General features: G+C 40.5%; 1 protein-coding gene across 1 annotated transcript; it reads right to left on the bottom strand.

Moving 5' to 3' along the window:
• Window positions 1-827: 827 nt before the first annotated feature.
• On the bottom strand, window positions 828-17,179 carry adcyap1r1b (adenylate cyclase activating polypeptide 1b (pituitary) receptor type I). Its single transcript, XM_062997104.1, has 12 exons — window positions 16,963-17,179; window positions 12,492-12,602; window positions 12,284-12,387; window positions 9,672-9,769; window positions 8,242-8,374; window positions 6,601-6,754; window positions 6,445-6,505; window positions 3,793-3,862; window positions 3,606-3,697; window positions 3,365-3,494; window positions 2,318-2,359; window positions 828-1,075 (listed from the first exon to the last, which is right to left on the bottom strand). The coding sequence occupies exons 1-12, from the start codon at window positions 17,048-17,050 to the stop codon at window positions 887-889; spliced, it is 1,272 nt and encodes a 423-aa protein (XP_062853174.1). The 5' UTR covers window positions 17,051-17,179; the 3' UTR covers window positions 828-886.
• Window positions 17,180-18,530: the final 1,351 nt, after the last annotated feature.

The raw sequence follows: 18,530 nt of genomic DNA, 5'->3' as shown, positions 1-18,530 counted from the left end.
AAAACAATTATCAGTGAAATCAGAAACAACGTGAAGCATTTTGTATGTTTGATTTTGCATTACGCCAATCAAAGTGGTCCCTCATTTTAATGGAAGATGAAGATCACTGCGCGATTAATTATGCGAGCCATCGGCTATCAGTCAGCCAGGCATCCACAAAGACGTGATAGGCACCCCGTCCATGCTTTTAACTCAGAACTCAGTTATTTTAGAAGGGACCGAACCCACTGCGACCCTGTTCAGGGTGAAGCGCTGGATGAAAAATAAAAACAGAAAAAATGCAAATTGCAATAAAGACCACTGATGATTCACTGTAACACTGAACAACTGCTTAACTTTAGGAGGTCGATCGCAATTCTACAAAAGTTCTGAATTATATTTCCACTGTTTATAACCGGAACAGATCCCAGATCCATTACGTCCTGGAATCCTTTTCCTTGACGATTAATGTGGTAAATAATATAGACAAGAAAGTGTCTGTGCTTCTCCTCTAGTATCTTCTTCGTAAACAAAAATCATTCCCACATCCGTTTAATGGATCATCACTGGGAACGGTGGCGTTCTGGCACATCCACATAAACGGCGTTTGCATTCCAGATCAACACGAGGACTTCGCAGTGTACAGAAAACTGTCCTGTCGAGGCATGACAACGAACGTCACGTTTCTTCAAGCTCTGAGCATCTGATCACTCCAGCACTCCAGACAAAGCGTGGTTTCACTCTGTTTAAAAGCACCTCAGAAGTAGATAAAAGCTGTCCACAAGTTCGTCCCGCACAATGCAGGCGTGTTTAAGTATGAATGAAAAAAAACTGATGTGGAATAGAACTACATTAGCACTAGATGATGAGTTTGGGTGGTTCTGAAGATCCTTAAAGCTCTTTCGGCTCATGTGGCCGGTGTTTCGGCCTGCAGGCTGGACATGCGGATCTGGGAGCTGCTTTTGCTCAGGATGGAGAGTTGGGTGCCGCCGTTCACGCCACTGCTGGCCAGGGACGGATGCCTGTGCTTCATGTCCACTGCAAAGTAACGGTTCACCGTCCAGCTCCTCCACTTCCTCTTCACCTCCGACTGGACCTTCAGAGAGAAACCAGGCAGGTTCAGTCTTTCAGCTGGTCAGAATACTGTTAGTAGGCTCCCGTTTAGGTCAAATCTGTATACGATAACTTTAATGACTATAACGCTTACAACAACTGTGTTTTATCTTATTTACCAAGTATATTTAATTTATTTGTGATAAATGGAAAGGTTTAATGAGCTCCTGTTCCTAGCTTGGCCAGGTCCTAGTAAGGCCTAGCAAGTCCGTTTAATTCTTGAATTTAATTTTTGCTAAGTGTATAAAATCAATTATATTACATACATGATATGTCTTTCATTTTGAAGCAGCAGTTTGAAGCAGCAGTCCCCTATGCCCTTGTGCTAGGGATGTAATCGATATTCACTTTAAACAGCAGAGGGCGCTGGCACTATTCACCTCGCCTGGTTGACATCACTACACAGAGTTGTAAGGGATTTTCCAGCCAAATGTATTCATGCAAAAATACTTTCTTTATTTGTATTATTTACTTATTTATTAATTTATTTATATAATGTGGGATTTGTTTTAAATTTTCATTTCAGTTGTTTTACACAAAAAGGGAAATGTGCAGCATTGTTTTGCATAGGTCGTACCTACCTCACAAATAAAAGGACATTCATTATTCAGATAAATAAAAGATTTAATTTAACTTTTTTAAGAGAAATAATGAAAGGAAACTTTGTCATAATTTGTCTTCAATTTCATTTTGTTTAAAAATATCGGGGAAAAATCATATCGTGAATCGCATCGCGAGTAGAGTGTATCATTACATCCCTACCCTGTGCACACGGTTTAATGAGCTTGGTGCAAAGGTACATGTTTGGCATTCATTGGAATATTGTGATTGTGTGTAACTGTAATCCGGCCTTCTCATTCATCAGTGCCTGACCTCACAAATGCTCGATTGACCAAAAGCACAGACACACTTTAAAATCATGTGGAAAGCCATTCCAGAGGAGTGGAGACTGACGTACATGCAAAGTGGGCAACTTGAATTAAAGCCCATTGATTTAAATTACATTAGAGAAACTTATTAAAAGTAAGTTGCTATAAATTAATCAGATTTATATTATTTGCAACTAAATAAATTAGAATAAAACATACAATTTCTCAATTAATTTTATCCATATTTTTTTAATAAGCCCAGTGTTTGTTTAGAAAGTAATGCTAAAATCCTGACACCCTTTTTACACACCTAACAGTCTCCTAGGTTAATGAAATAAATATGATATAATACATACCTCTCCGTTGAGAAAGCAGTAGAGGACGGCTATCACAAACCCCTAAAAATAACAAAAAGATGAGAGAAACAGACTTTGTGTTTTGGACATTCGTTCATTTATGCAGAGCAGCTCGAACGAGCCAAATTATTGCACAGTAAAAATACATACATATATTTTTTATGTTTTTATTTCAAATAAATACTATGAAATCAACAAAATTTTACTTTACATTGCACTTAAAAATAAACAGTCAGTGGGATATTCCACTAGCACACCAGCGCTGAGATTCTGAACTCCTCGATTGGCGTAGCCTCTGGTCGGCTCGGTGCCATCTTTCGGGCATAATTGGCAGTGCCTGCAGCAGACATGGTTCTGCTAGGGCGGGATGACCGGAAAATGGAAGTTATTACGTTTAATTTAGGTTCTAATTGTAGTATTTAGTTTGTAAACTGTTTACAAACTGTTTTATTTAGTAAAAAGCCTAGCTTTAAAGCCGAAAATGATTTTTAAGTATGTTATCTTTACAGAAGAAGGAATAAAAACACAGTGTACATGATGTGGGCGGCACAATGAAGAAGATATACTTTATTTGTCATATATACATCTACAGGTGTACAGTACAATGAAATTCTTTCTTCGCATATCCCAGCTTGTTTTGGAAGCTGGGGTCAGAGTGCAGGGTCAGCCACCTTACGGCGCCCCTGGAGCAGACAGGGTTAAGGGCCTTGCTCAAGGGCCCAACAGTGGCTGCATAGCAGGGCCTGGATTTGAACAGCCAATCTTCCGGTTGATAGTCCAAAGCTCTACCCACTAGGCTACCACTGTCCCCCAATGGTGTAGCCTCACAGCAATTAGTGCCCAGATTCGATTTCTTGGCTGGGCAACCAGGGTCACCAGGGTTAGATATTATTTTATTTCGTACATGGTAAAATGTGAAAGTAATTAGATAAGTACAAATGTAAGATTTAGTTCTATTCTAACTCTGGTATGTTTATGTGTGTCATGTTTCTGTGTAACACATAAATATAAGGGAACAAAGTTTAGTAAATAAAGGAAGTTTAATACCTGGAAGGATCCCAGACCCAGTTCAAACACAAGCCGCTCTCTCTTACTGACGTCCTCGGGGGTGAAAGCAAACACGGTGTAGTGGATCCCAAAGAGAGGAATGAGCAGCAGAGTGGAGCGAGCGAGCCGCCTGTCGAATACACAGCATTAACACGGTCGTTATTCCACTGCAGTACACTCAGGAGTGACATTACCACACTGAGCATGCTCAGTAACACAGGGTTCATCACATAAATCTTACAGGTAAATGCTGGATTCATTCCCACCGATATCTGGAGACTGTAACTTCTGCACCAGGATTATAATGATGCCAATGAAGAGTACGAAATTGATCTGAAATGGAAATAATAATGTACATGTTATTCTCTTATAAATAAACTGTTATTTTATGGACTGTAGTGGTTATACAAACACAGACTGTAACCCACCATTATGGACGCGAGGACTGGTCCCTTAATCACCCACCAGATGGCAGCATTATCGTTTATGTCCCAACACCTGAACCAAACAAACCCACCATTTATTATTATACAGTATGATTTCATACTATACTGATCACATTAAAACCACCTCCTTGTTTCTACACTCACTGTCCATTTTATCAGCTCCACTTACCATACGGAAGCACTTTGTAGTTCTACAATTACTGACTGTAGTCCATCTGTTTCTCTACATACTTTTTAAACCTGCTTTCACCCTGTCCTTTAAAGGTCAGGACCCCCACAGAGCAGGTATTGTTGTGCTGGTATGAGTGGATCAGACACAGCAGCGCTGCTGGAGTTTTTAAATCCCGTGTCCACTCACTGTCCACTCTATTAGACACTCCTACCTAGCTGGTCCACCTTGTAGATGTAAAGTCAGAGACGATCGCTCATCTATTGCTGCTGTTTGAGTCGGTCATCTTCTAGACCTTCATCAGTGGTCACAGGACGCTGCCCACGAGGCGCTGTTGGCTGGATATTTTTGGTTGGGGGACTATTCTCAGTCCAGCAGTGACAGTGAGGTGTTTAAAAACTCCAGCAGCGCTGCTGTGTCTGATCCACTCATACCAGCACAACCCACACTAACACACCACCACCATGTCAGTGTCACTGCAGTGCTGAGAATGATCCACCACCTAAATACAGTGTATCACAAAAGTGAGTACACCCCTCACATTTCTGCAGATATTTAAGTATATCTTTTCATGGGACAACACTGACAAAATGACACTTTCACACAATGAAAAGTAGTCTGTGTGCAGCTTATATAACAGTGTAAATTTATTCTTCCCTCAAAATAACTCAATATACAGCCATTAATGTCTAAACCACCGGCAACAAAAGTGAGTACACCCCTAAGAGACTACACCCCTAAATGTCCAAATTGAGCACTGCTTGTCATTTTCCCTCCAAAATGTCATGTGATTTGTTAGTGTTACTAGGTCTCAGGTGTGCATAGGGAGCAGGTGTGTTCAATTTAGTAGTACAGCTCTCACACTCTCTCATACTGGTCACTGAAAGTTCCAACATGGCACCTCATGGCAAAGAACTCTCTGAGGATCTTAAAAGACGAATTGTTGCGCTACATGAAGATGGCCAAGGCTACAAGAAGATTGCCAACACCCTGAAACTGAGCTGCAGCACAGTGGCCAAGATCATCCAGCGTTTTAAAAGAGCAGGGTCCACTCAGAACAGACCTCGCGTTGGTCGTCCAAAGAAGCTGAGTGCACGTGCTCAGCGTCACATCCAACTGCTGTCTTTGAAAGATAGGCGCAGGAGTGCTGTCAGCATTGCTGCAGAGATTGAAAAGGTGGGGGGTCAGCCTGTCAGTGCTCAGACCATACGCCGCACACTACATCAAATTGGTCTGCATGGCTGTCACCCCAGAAGGAAGCCTTTTCTGAAGTGTCTACACAAGAAAGCCCGCAAACAGTTTGCTGAAGACATGTCAACAAAGGACATGGATTACCGGAACCATGTCCTATGGTCTAATGAGACCAAGATTAATTTGTTTGGTTCAGATGGTCTCAAGCATGTGTGGCGGCAATCAGGTGAGGAGTACAAAGAAAAGTGTGTCATGCCTACAGTCAAGCATGGTGGTGGGAATGCCATGGTCTGGGGCTGCATGAGTGCAGCAGGTGTTGGGGAGTTACATTTCATTGAGAGACACATGAACTCCAATATGTACTGTGAAATACTGAAGCAGAGCATGATCCCCTCCCTCCTGAAACTGGGTCGCAGGTCAGTGTTCCAGCATGATAATGACCCCAAACACACCTCTAAGACGACCACTGCTTTATTGAAGAGGCTGAGGGTAAAGGTGATGGACTGGCCAAGCATGTCTCCAGACCTAAACCCAATAGAACATCTTTGGGGCATCCTCAAGCGGAAGGTGGAGGAGCGCAAAGTCTCGAATATCCGCCAGCTCCGTGATGTCGTCATGGAGGAGTGGAAAAGCATTCCAGTGGCAACCTGTGAAGCTCTGGTAAACTCCATGCCCAGGAGAGTTAAGGCAGTTCTGGAAAATAATGGTGGCCACACAAAATATTGACACTTCAGGAACTTTCACTAAGGGGTGTACTCACTTTTGTTGCCGGTGGTTTAGACATTAATGGCTGTATATTGAGTTATTTTGAGGGAAGAATAAATTTACACTGTTATATAAGCTGCACACAGACTACTTTTCATTGTGTCAAAGTGTCATTTTGTCAGTGTTGTCCCATGAAAAGATATACTTAAATATCTGCAGAAATGTGAGGGGTGTACTCACTTTTGTGATACACTGTAATACCTGCTCTGTGGTGGTCCTGTGGGGGTCCTGACCGTTGAAGAACAGCATGAAAGGGGGTTAACAAAGCATGTAGAGAAACAGATGGACTACAGTCAGTAATTGTATAACTACAAAGTGCTTCTATATGGTAAGTGGAGCTGATAAAATGGACAGTGAGTGTAGAAACAAGGAGGTGGTTTTAATGTTATGGCTGATCGGTGTATATGTGCAACCACATCATGAGAATGTACAAGAACATAAAATAATTCCATTTTTGGTTTTGTCCATCTCTGAGATTCCATGCTTGAACTACACTGTACTATACTTACCCAATATCATCGAAGTGAACTCGCAGAGCTGCCCAAACCGTTACACACACTGTCGGAGTTCCTGGTTTAAAAGTTTAAGAAACAACTGCGTCACTCACATGTCAGCTTTACTAAACGTGAGTTTGGGTGTCAGTAGTTTGTCGTGCTGTAGCTCACCCCAGCCAATGATTGTGTACCAGTAGAAGTATCTCCTCTCGGGGAAGAACGTCTCCACCAGTAAAGTGAACAGGTACAAGCCCTCAATAAAGAGCCAGAAGTAATTGGACAACACGCAGTAGTGAAAAAACACCATGACTGCTTTACATTCCACCTGCAGGAGGAAAACACACATACACACTCGGATATTAACGTGTGTAAATACTATGTGAGTTCTAATGCACACACTTTACTTTTATTTCAAATCTAAGCCTTAATGTTATTAAATGCTGCAATGTTTCCTTAAATTCAACTTAAATTAAACTGTGATGTTTTACACTCTGGTTCCATTCATGACAAGACAGTTCAAGTTTAATGTCAACCACCATCATGGCCAATTTTGTACCTCCAATTACCCTCACTTGAACGTCTTTGGACTGTGGAAGGAAACCGGAGCTCCCGGAGGAAACCCACACAGACACGGGGAGAACATGCAAACTCCACATAGAAAGGACCCAGACCGCTTCACCTGGGCATCGAACCCAGGACTTTCTTGCTGTGAAGCAACAGTGCCATCCACCGAACCACCGTGCTGCCCAAAACTTACAGAGACTTACAAAAGCCACATCAGAGCACAAGTCACGGTTATTTAATGTAAGATCAGAACTTTCACACCCTTTGATTTTTTTCAACCTTACAGCAGAGTAGGTTAAACCCAGGGTCGCGGCCCTTAGGTTGGTCCCGAGCAGGAAAAAACGGGTCACAGAGAAAAATAATAATAATGAAATAAGCTTGTACACGAACGCCCACTTGTGAAGGCTTTATGTTACATTTTGGAAACCACAGTGGGACCAGAATAAGATGCATTGCTTGTGTTGCCTGGGTAGCGTAAAAAATCATGGACAAAATGTGGGTCGCTTGAAAAAAAAGGTTTGAAAATTTACATTTTCTGCATTTAGCAGACGCTTTTATCCAAAGTAGTGTGACGGCATACTGTCTAAGCAATTAAGGGTGAAGGGCCTTGCTCAAGGGCCCAACAGTTACAACCTGGCTGTGGTGGGGCTTGAACCAGCAACCTTTTGATTACTAGTCCAGTGCCTTAAACACTTTTATTTAAAACAGACCAGATAACAGCAACCAAATCCATCATTAATGACCTAATACTAATTCTAACACTAGGTGGCATGGTGGTGCGCTGGGTAGTGGTATTGCCTTGGCAAGAAGGGCCTGGGTTTCATTCCCCAGCCGGGAGGCAGGGGTCCTTTCTGTGTGAAATTTGCATGTTCTCCCTGTGTCCACATGGGTTTACTCTGGGTGCTCCGGTTTACTCTCACAAGCACAAAGACATGCAGTCAGGCCAACTGGAGTGTGTGTGTGAATGTGTGTGTGTGAATGTGTGAGTTTGCCCTGTGATAGACTGGTGACCTGTCTGGAGTGTTTCCTACCTTTTGCCTATTGGATCAGACCCACTGTGTCCCTGACCAGGTGATAAAACAATGAATGAATGAATGAATGAATATGAGTGTGTTAATATATCAGCTTTATTTTCATGCTGTGGATCTCATCCATAAACTGCTGCTTATATATGAAAGCCAGAAACAGAGTAATAAGTGTGTATGTATGTATGGTATCTGTGTGAGTTTGTGTACGTGTTTAACTCACCGTATGCATGAAGCAATGGATGCTGTCCTCTTCTGCATACAGGACTCCATCTTTAATGAAGACCGAGATGGCCCTCAGGATGAAGGAAACAAACAGATTCATGTGGATAAAATTCCTGGTGCAGTGAAGCTTCCTGTGAAAAAATAGGAATCATACTACGTGTAACTGTAGTAGTATAGACTTTTATGCAGTGGTATTTATACTGTGTACTGGTATTTACCTGTCTACACACTCAGCCACACAAATCTATGACTGTTAACAGTAAAATATGGGTTATTAAGCTAGCCCACCACCGCTGATGTCTGGGTTCAAATCTTAGGAGTGCTATCAGCCAAATACAGAGAGTTGTCCCCCCAATATGACTGTAAATTAACTATACAGTGGAACCTAGATTTAACGGACTGGTCGGTAAAATGTGATTGTCCGAAACAGTGTGAGAAAATATACAAAAACGCAGCATTAAGGTCCACAAAAGTGCTGAACGCGCACATATGATCAACAGTAAAATAAACAACGTAAATAGAAATGTAAATATGTCATGTAAAACATGTTAATAAATGATCAAATTGGTGTGCTGTACAACTGGGAAAAATTTCATTTACCATGTGTGATTTTTTGATTTTTTGTAGTGATAGTATAGTGGGGACTCAGAGTATCTAAAATACTGCTGGTGGCTACTGGAGCAGCACTGGTGCATGACTAAGCACTAAAACTTGCAAAAGTTAAGCATAAAACACTGAGAAAAGGCGAGAACGAAGCGAGCCTCCCGACTAAACAAATCCCATCATTTACATTTTTGGCATTTAGCGGACGCTTTTATCCAAAGCGACTTACAATTATGACTGAACACAATTTTGAGCAATTGACGATTAAGGGCCTTGCTCAGGGGCCCAACAGTAGCAACTTGGCAGTGGTGGGGTTTGATTACTAGTCCAGTACCTTAACCACTGAGCTATCACTGCAGAACCTCACTCATGCAAACAGAGAGACGTGCGCCAGCCAGCGGACAATTACTGAACTACTGCTGTTGCTACGCCTCTCGCAGGAATTTTAAACAATCCGACCGGACATTCGGTTTTCCAGAATTTGTCCGTTAAATCCGAAATTCGTTCAATCGAGGTTCCACCGTATTGTTTTTAAAGACGACTATAGTGTGCCATCTACAGGTCATTCTTGGTAGTTAAAACAACAGTACATGTGGTAGCACCTTTGGCGCCCCCCTCAGGAACTGAGCTTGAGATATTTTACTGTTTCATGTCCCCCCCAACATTAAATACAAATTCTACACAGACATGATTGGCTACGTCTGAGATGGACTGGTGCTCTGTCCATGTGTGTGTTTTGTTAAATGTGCTTTATTTTTATTGGTAGAGGTTGATCATGTATGAAATGCATGCAGGTTATATCTGTTTCAGGTTATGCTCTCGTACCTGAACCAGCAGAGGATCACCATGGCAGTGGTGAGAGACACCAGGGAAGTGCTGTAGCCTACAGTATACAGAGCCTTCACTGACACATAGTACTTGTCCTAAAAGAATCAAAATACAACATCAGTGTCTCAATAATGCACCTACAGTACCTACAACATACACTACAGTAAGAAAAGTACTGGGACACCGCTTCTAATTTTTAAATGTATGTGTTTCAGCGTAATAAATCAATTATATAAAGAAGATCATACCCGTACGTTTATTGCACAGAACCCTGACCTCTGCGAACAGATCTTGAATGGATAAGAACATCGACTGAGGCTTTCTTGACCAACATCAGTGTCCAGCTCATTGGACTGAATGGACACAAACTCCAGTCACTCTATTTTAATGCTTTTTGCTCAGGTGTCCAAATACTTTAACTGTAAAGGCACATTTGCTTCAGAAGTAACTTTGTACATGTGTGTCGGGCGGAGTGTGTGACGGTTGCGACTCTCCTCAGTTCCAGAGTGAAAAGTCTGCAGCCGTAAAAGCGAAGTACGATGGGGTAATTGGATATGACTAAATCCTGGGTTGCGACCCTTGAGTGGGTCACGAGCCAAAAACAATGGGTCACAGACAAAAATAATAATAATTAAATAAACGGATTTTAACAGGCACATTAAAAAAATTACTTGTACATAAACGCCCCATTGTGAAGGCTTTATGTTACATCTTGTAAACCACAGTGGGATCAGATTACCACCATTTTTATTAAGTTTATTTCATTTTGTGCTTTGTTTTTATGTGTTTAAGTTTTGTGTTTTGTTTTGATGTGTTGCCTGGGTCGTGGTAAAAATCAAGGACAAAATGTGGGTGGCTTGTAAAAAACCCTGGACTAAAGAGAGGAAATTTATGGGGAAAATGCATAAAAAATACAAAATAAATGCGTAAACAGTTTGTTAAACAACATTGCATTCCATAGTTAATCTTTTTTAATAAGTAATGATGTAGTCAACTACAAATTGTTGTTTTTTTGCTGCTGCCGTCCTGGTTATGTGTGTATTTGTGAATGATTAACCTCCTGTTTAAGGAAACGCTGTATTCCTTGACCAACATCAGTGTCCAGCCTTACTTCAAAGTCTTGTGAGAAGTCATCTCACAGAGAGACACAGATGTCACTCTTTTTTAATGCTATTTGGTCAGGTGTCTGAATACTTTTGGCCATATTGTGTATATAACTGTAAAGGCACATTTGCTTCAGAAGTAACTTTGTAAATTAAACCTAAAACCTAAAATCTAAACTCTATGTAATAAACATTATTCCTAAGAGTAATGCTGTGTTATCAGACCGGCGGCCTCGTACGCTTTCTTCACCCCTACAGATTTTTTATTGGGAAAAGCAACAGGAAGTTTAAATCCCCACAGTCTGATCTCAGCAGTTTAGCTGTTGAATGCGACAGAAAATCTGTTCTGCTTAGAAAAACTTCCTGCCAGAAAATCTCTCCCAAATGTGTGTGACAGTATTTTAGGAATGACGCACAGTTCTACTTCACCCTCGTGCCTTGTCTTTTGGGGTCTCAGAGACCCCAGTGTTGTGTGGGTAAAATAAAACTACACTCAAAAATGAATCAAATTAATTAAACAAATTAACCAGAAATAGAGAGATTTTTAATGTGTGTGTGTGTGTGTGTGTGTGTGTGTGTATGTATGTATGTTTGTTTTATAAAACACACATGAACATTTACGGCATTTAGCAGACGTATCCAAAGCAAAGCGACTTACAGTAAAGAGTCTAAGCAAATGAGGGATAAGGGCCTTGCTCAAGGGCCCAACAGTGGCAACCTGGCAGAGGTGGGGTTTGAACCAGCAACGTTCTGCTTACTATTCCAGTACCCTAACTACTAGGCTACAACTGCTCAGCAGCGCTGCTGTGTCTGATCCACTCATACCAGCACAACACACACTAACACACCACCACCATGTCAGTGTCACTGCAGTGCTGAGAATGATCCACCACCTAAATAATTCCTGCTCTGTAGTGGTCCTGTGCAGGTTAAAAAAGTATGTAGAGAAACAGATGGACTACAGTCAGTAATTGTAGAACTACAAAGTGGAGCTGATAAAATAGACAGTGTGTAGAAACAGGGAGGTGGTTTTAATGTTATGGCTGATCAGTGTATGTATACAGTATATATATATGAGAGAAAAAATTACAGATTTTAGGGCTACATTAATACCTCAATCAGCCTGGATTTAAATAAATAGACACTAATAATGGCTTTTAAATGTTCTATGGGAATACTGTGTTTCTGTAGAATAATATCCTCTGTTAAACAGAAGGGTAATAATTCACAAAATCACACATAACCAGGAGAGCAGCAGCACAAAAATAAATAAAGAAACAAAGAAATACATTTTAGTTAACCACATCATTACATTATTTAATAGAGTCCTGTTTAGTAGAGGTTATTATTCTGTAGAAACACAATTTTCCTATAGAACATTTAAAAGCCATTAATATAGTATAATTATTTTAATCACAGCTGATACTATAATATTAATGTAGCCCTAAAATCTGCTATTTTTTAGTAAACAGCTATATCAAGTTCTAACATGTGAGTCGCGCTTACCATAGGACTCGTTCTGTTGTCCTCAAAAGGACAAACGTCCACGTAATGTGGGCTCATTTCTGACCAGCCCTCCTCAGTGCAGTTACGGCTCACCTTTGCAAACTCTAAAATACGGAACATAGAAAGAGTTATCTAATCTATCCAATAATAATTAATAATATAAATTAAAGAAGACAAAGTTGTTTGAAACTTAATGATGGTCACTTACCATCGTATTCTTCACTCATGACCTCGAAGAGCTCGGGGCAGGGCATCCACACCACGTCTCCTATTCTTGCTGGCTGCCAGCAGGTCAGGTTGTCCCACATCCAGCGACACACTGAATGAGAAACACATTTTATTGATTATCATACTGATAACGTGGACGGTGATATAAAGACATGATTATTCTGAAACGCTGAAGGCTTTTTAAACCAAAGAAACTATAAAAAAAATTTTTAATAAATACCAGCAGTGCGGAGAATGTTCCACCATCCATCCATCATCTGGGCAGTTAGGGTTCTTTTGATTGACAAATAGGGTTCAGGTCTCAGAGTTATTAATTTTAAACCACACTGGTATGGTAGGTGTAGCTTCTAAAAATAATGAATGAATGTATGCAGCAGATACGTGTGCAAAATGCAGCTAATTGCTGCATTCATTGTAAAACGCCGATGGTTATTATCTGAAACCATCATTTACGCCACACTTGGTGGTAAAAACAAGCTACACTAATCACAGAGATGGATTAACAGCTGCCTCAGTCACGCAGGATCACCACGAGTTTAAATCACGATGCTTCCTGGTTCACAAAACCGTTGTGAGACTGCAGAGGATCAGGAGCCGACCTCGTAAATCACAAGGTGCTCCATCAATCACGCCTTAAATAATAAATGATGAATTATGCCTGCATTAATCCCATGTTTCTACATCTGGCGTCTAAAACATCGGCATGTCCTTGTTGCTGCCTCTCTGGCATGAACGTACATCATTTGATCAAAAGTATGTGGACAACTGATCATGACTTGTTGTACATCCTGTTCCAAACCCTTGAGCACCTTCTTTGCCATTAAAAAGCCTCCACTCTTCTGGAAAGAGTTTATAGCATGTCTGTGGAAATGTGTCCCTTAATTAATTAAACAAGCATTTGTGAGGTAGGTCACTTTTGTTGGCAAGAAGTTCTTGCTCGTAATCAGTGTTTCAATTCTTCATTTCTACGCTGTTTAATGGGGTTAAGGACCCTTTGTGCACAGTGGCTCAGATGTGTTTAAACAGACAAGGGCGTAAAATACTCTCGGCCATATATTGTACCATAAAGTTGGTTCAGTTTGCTCTGTAACCTTGGTAGCAGTGAAGCTTTGATATAGTGTCACATGCTTAATCACTTATAGGACTCATGGTGAGCTGGATAGTTCTACATGCCTCTTCTGTTCTGGCACTTCCATTCTCAGTTTGTGATGATTGGCTTCACTGTCTTTTTAAATTGCCTTAAGATGTCAGTTATCATAGTAATGGCCATCGAAAGTACTGTAACCAGTAACACCTTCCCAATAAACCCAATTAAAAAAAGTTAAAACAGCAAGTACAAAAAGTCATTTGTAAACAGTATTTAATTGAGAACAGCACAAAAATATTATGTTTTACCTTTTCACCCTTACTGAGTTTTATGTATTATTTTTGTATTTATAAAAATATACTAATGCCAAATTTGATGCCTGCAACACCTTTCAAAATTATGACAAGGAATGTTAAATAAAACAAAATGCTGATATTACTTTGTATAAAAGACCATCAACAAATAACAGCATTTTAAATTTGCTCAGTTGTTTGAAGTGTTTTTAATTACATACAGATCAAAAGGGTTTTTATTAACATTTTCCCTACTGTCCCAAATTATTTGTTTATTTTTATTTTTTAATATTATTATTATTATTATTCATTTATTTATTTATTGTTTGTTTTACCACAGCTTTATCCTGGTTATGGTGGGTACGATTCACTGGGCAACAGGCAGGAAACGCCCTGAATAGGTCACCAGTCCATCACAGGGCAAACACACACACACACACACACACACTTAAAAAATACTTAAAGGGACTTTTTAACACCAGTTAGCCTGACTGCATGACTTTGGACTGTGGGAGGATACCAGAGCTCCAGAAGGAAAACCACACAGACAGAGGGAGAACATGCAAACTAATTATTCATGAATTCATTTATCTTCAGTTACCACTTCATTTTGGTCAGGCGTGCAGTCAAGAATGGAAGAAACACTGGAATAGGGGCAGGACCACAATCTGGACAGAGCAGCCAAGACACCAGCTGGTATGTTTTGGAAGTTGGGAGGAGACCAAAGTACCTGGGGTAAACCCATGTGGACACGGAAAATAGTGGTGACTACTGAATCAAACCCAGGTCCTCAAGGGCCAGAAGTTCTATCTGCTGTAGCACTTTATATAACATTTTATCACATTCTGCACCCTCACATGTCACTAGAAGGGACTACAAATCATTTCCTACAAAGCAACAGAGCAGTGGGTAATAGAGAATAATAGAACAGCTGTTTAATATAACAGCTGGATTCCACAGAGGTGGGAGGGAGTTTGAGTGACTCTGGAAGTTTCCTGGAAATCATTGGAACATTGACTCAGTCCCAAACGACATTACATCCGACTCCTCCAATAATTCTGCCTTCTGTCTAGAAAGCTGTATAAATTACACCAGACACAGACACGTGAGCTTTTGTATTGCTAATTTCTTTCTCATCTTGTTCTAAGACTCTCAAAGGTGAACATCTCCTCTCTTTATAACACACGTATGCAAATATGCACTAGCATTGCCATGCTTTTAATGAGTGAAGTAATTTCCATATCATCCAAAGAGCCTGTCTGTTTGACTGGATTACTTGTCGTATCAGACTATTAGCATGTAATTTCCTACAGAGTTCCTGACTGTCTGGTACAGGGGTGGAAAATTAACTTTTACCGAGGGCCACATCAGCATCACGTTAGTGATTGCAGTCTGCCTTTTTTATAGAGATGGATATAGATTTATATATATTATGGCTGTCCTTAATTGCGTTAATTAACGTGATTAATGCGATTAATGTCTCTGTGGTAATTTGCGCTGCTTTAACACAGTAACATTGTGTTTATACTGTATAACGATAAGACGGGCATGACAGGTCTCGGGAGTTACAAATAACTCGAGCTGCTGCTGCTGCTACATATTGTGAAATATCAGGTATTTTAAATAATCATTTTTAAAAGCGTGAAAAATCATCACTAGACAAAATTACAGTTATTAATTGACGCTTTAATATCATCTTTGGTCACAGCCACATTTGTCTCATTGGGCGTCTGAGCACACGGATACACATTACAGGCTAAACGAGCTCAGACTCGGTCTAACTTTATTTCAGATGAATTTGGATGGAAGGCTCATGAACTGAACACGGAACATTACAAACACTGGTGTTAAATGGATCGCAACGGACTGTAGATGCTTTAACATAGTTAACGATGTGGGTCGACAGGACGTTATACATGTTGCACAGGGGCGTAATTATGGGGGGGGGGGCTGCACTCACCAGGTCATTATTATTATGTTACAATATTTTTGTTAAGTAAAATGAAAATAACTAAAACTGTGCATTAAAAATACCAGAGGCAGGAATTTGGACTTGAAGTGTAACTTCTGAGTGACTTTTAATTCATTCTGATCAGCTATCAGCATCTGCAATTTGTTGAGCCCCAAAATATTTTTTTTGCACTGGGGCCCGTGAGCTCCTAGTTACACCACTGGTGTTGCATCTAGAAATGGTTCATATTAGTACCTGAGCTTCTGTTTTCAGTGGCAGGGTTACGAACAGGTAAAGATCCTCACTTTTACCAGATAATGTGAACAGAATCATTTTAAATAACTGACTGAAAGATGGGTAGCTGTTAACTCTACATAGGCATTGGCTGGCTTTCTAAAAATAATTTAGATTTCATAATTTTATCATAATTTTATGAATGTTTTTATTGGCAAACACTTTCTTGCAATAAAAATGTGCACAACTTCAAATTTTGCTTAGTTATTAGTTTGTGTTTAATTGCGATGGATTGCGATTAATTTGGTTGTTTAATCTCGATTAAAAAATTTTAATCGTGTGACAGCCCTAATATACGTATATGTTTTGATTTGTGTAAATTAGTCCTGAAAGCTAATTTGGTCCTGAATAATGGGGACCCAAGAACCCGAATAATGTCAGTCCCATGCCCGAAAATAAAGACGTGTTGCGTCAGGATGGGCACCAGGACAAATCGTATATGCAGATGAATTATCTGGTGTGGCGACGACTAAATACGGGAGAAGCTAAAAGCTGTTCCTATTCAGACCCGCTTACATACAGTAAAAGTAAAGTTTGCATCCACTAACGAAAGACTAGCATGCCATTCTAAAAATATGACTTAATCTGCCCCATGGTTCCCGTGAATTTTGTAGGGCCCTATAAATAACAGATAATATAAGCAAATATGTTTTTTATCTAAGGTATCAAAGCTACCTCCCATTATAAACCCAAGTTATATCAAAATATATTTAAAAAAACAACATTAATACATTTATTACAGCTGTACAGAATTTAAACATGCAACAATCCACACACACACACAAACACACAAATCGCTAACCCGCTCCAAACCCACACTACTTACTGTATTCTGGGTTTCTGCTGGGGTCGTCCATAGCTATTCTCTCCATGCATTTCTCTTTTTCTAGTTGGATGACACAGTCCGGGTGCATACACAAGACCTAAAAGATAATACAAGTCACATTCAGGTGATGTTTACATACATCGATCAGGCATAACATTATGACCTTCCTAATATTGTGTTGGTGCCGAAACAGCCCAGCAACTGTGATGCTCTGTGTATTCTGACACCTTTCTATCAGAACCAGCATGAACTTCTTCAGCAATTTGACCACACGGGCCAGCCTTCGCTCCCCACGTGCATCAATGAGTCTTGGCCGCCCATTACCCTGTCCCCGGTTTACCACAGTTTCTTCCTTGGACCACTGTTGATAGATACTGACCACTGCAGACCGGGACACACCCCACAAGAGCTGCAGTTTTGGAGATGCTCCGACCCAGTCGTCTAGCCATCACAATTTGGTCCTCGTCATACTCGCTCAGATCCTCACGCTCGCCCATTTTTCCTGCTTCTAACATCAACTTTGAGGATATAATGTTCACTTGCTGCCTAATATATCCCCCCTACTAACAGGTGCCGTGATGAAGAGATGATCAGTGTTATTCACTTCACCTGTCAGTGCTCATAATGTTATGCCTGGTCGATGTATGTACTGTATGTTATTAGCCACTACCCATCTAATCCATGTTAATCCTGACATTGAAAATGTAAACGTGTCTTATTTTTATACTTGATTCATTGCTATAATCCTAAAAGTCACACTAGCTATACACAAGATTTATTCATGTATTGTATTGATTCATTGATCCATCCACAATAACTGTGTCAACTTAATTAGGTTCACAATAAATCTAAGTAATTTTAGATATTAAACAAACAAACATCTGCAACTTTACACAGACGATGCAGATACTATAGAAATGCCACCAATAAAGCAAAGCCCTGTTTAATGCCAATGTCACACTGCTAGCCTCGGTGTGCTCATGTGTGCCACGCCCCTCTTCTCTGTGTGCACACTCACTCCCCTGCCATGCCTCACAGGTGATTGGCTCCCTGAGCTAATCAGCCCCAGCTGCTCCTCATCAAGGAGCATTTATAAGGAGAGCTGGGGCAATGGGCAGGTTGGAGATTATTGAGTGTAACTCTGTCTGTTAGCTCCTGGTAACTCTGTCTGTTAGCTCCTGGTAACTCTGTCTGTTAGCTCCTGGTAACTCTGTCTGTTAGCTCCTGGTATCTCTGTCTGTTTGCTCCTAGTAACTCTGTCTGTTTGCTCCTAGTAACTCTGTCTGTTAGCTCCTGGTATCTCTGTCTGTTTGCCCCTGGTAACTCTGTTTTACCTTCCTCCTAGCTCCTGTCGGTCAGTTTAGCCTGTTCCTGTGATGTTAGCCTGTTTAGTCTGTTCATGCCTTGTTTAGTCTGTTTAGTTCTTGTTTAGTTCTGTTCATTCCATGTTTCATCTGTTTAGTTCTTGTCTAGTCTGTTTAGTCCAGTTTAGTCTGTTTTGTCCTGTCCAGTCCTGTCTAGTCCCTGTTTAGCTTAGTTTAGGGTTTAGGTTTGTGTTTCATGTTTAG

The sequence above is a fragment of the Trichomycterus rosablanca genome, chromosome 6, assembly GCF_030014385.1.
Source record: "Trichomycterus rosablanca isolate fTriRos1 chromosome 6, fTriRos1.hap1, whole genome shotgun sequence".
Classification (NCBI taxonomy): Eukaryota; Metazoa; Chordata; class Actinopteri; order Siluriformes; family Trichomycteridae; genus Trichomycterus; species Trichomycterus rosablanca.
This window is presented reverse-complemented; position numbering and strand designations above follow the sequence as displayed.

Excerpts from the sequence above, each read along its gene's own strand:
- adcyap1r1b (XM_062997104.1), bottom strand. The coding sequence starts at position 17,050 with ATGCACCCGGACTGTGTCATCCAACTAGAAAAAGAGAAATGCATGGAG. Across the intron at positions 9,770-12,283 it reads ACAACAGAACGAGTCCTATG|GACAAGTACTATGTGTCAGT; the intron begins GTAAGCGCGACT and ends TGATTCTTTTAG. Across the intron at positions 6,506-6,600 it reads GTACACAATCATTGGCTGGG|GAACTCCGACAGTGTGTGTA; the intron begins GTGAGCTACAGC and ends CTTTTAAACCAG.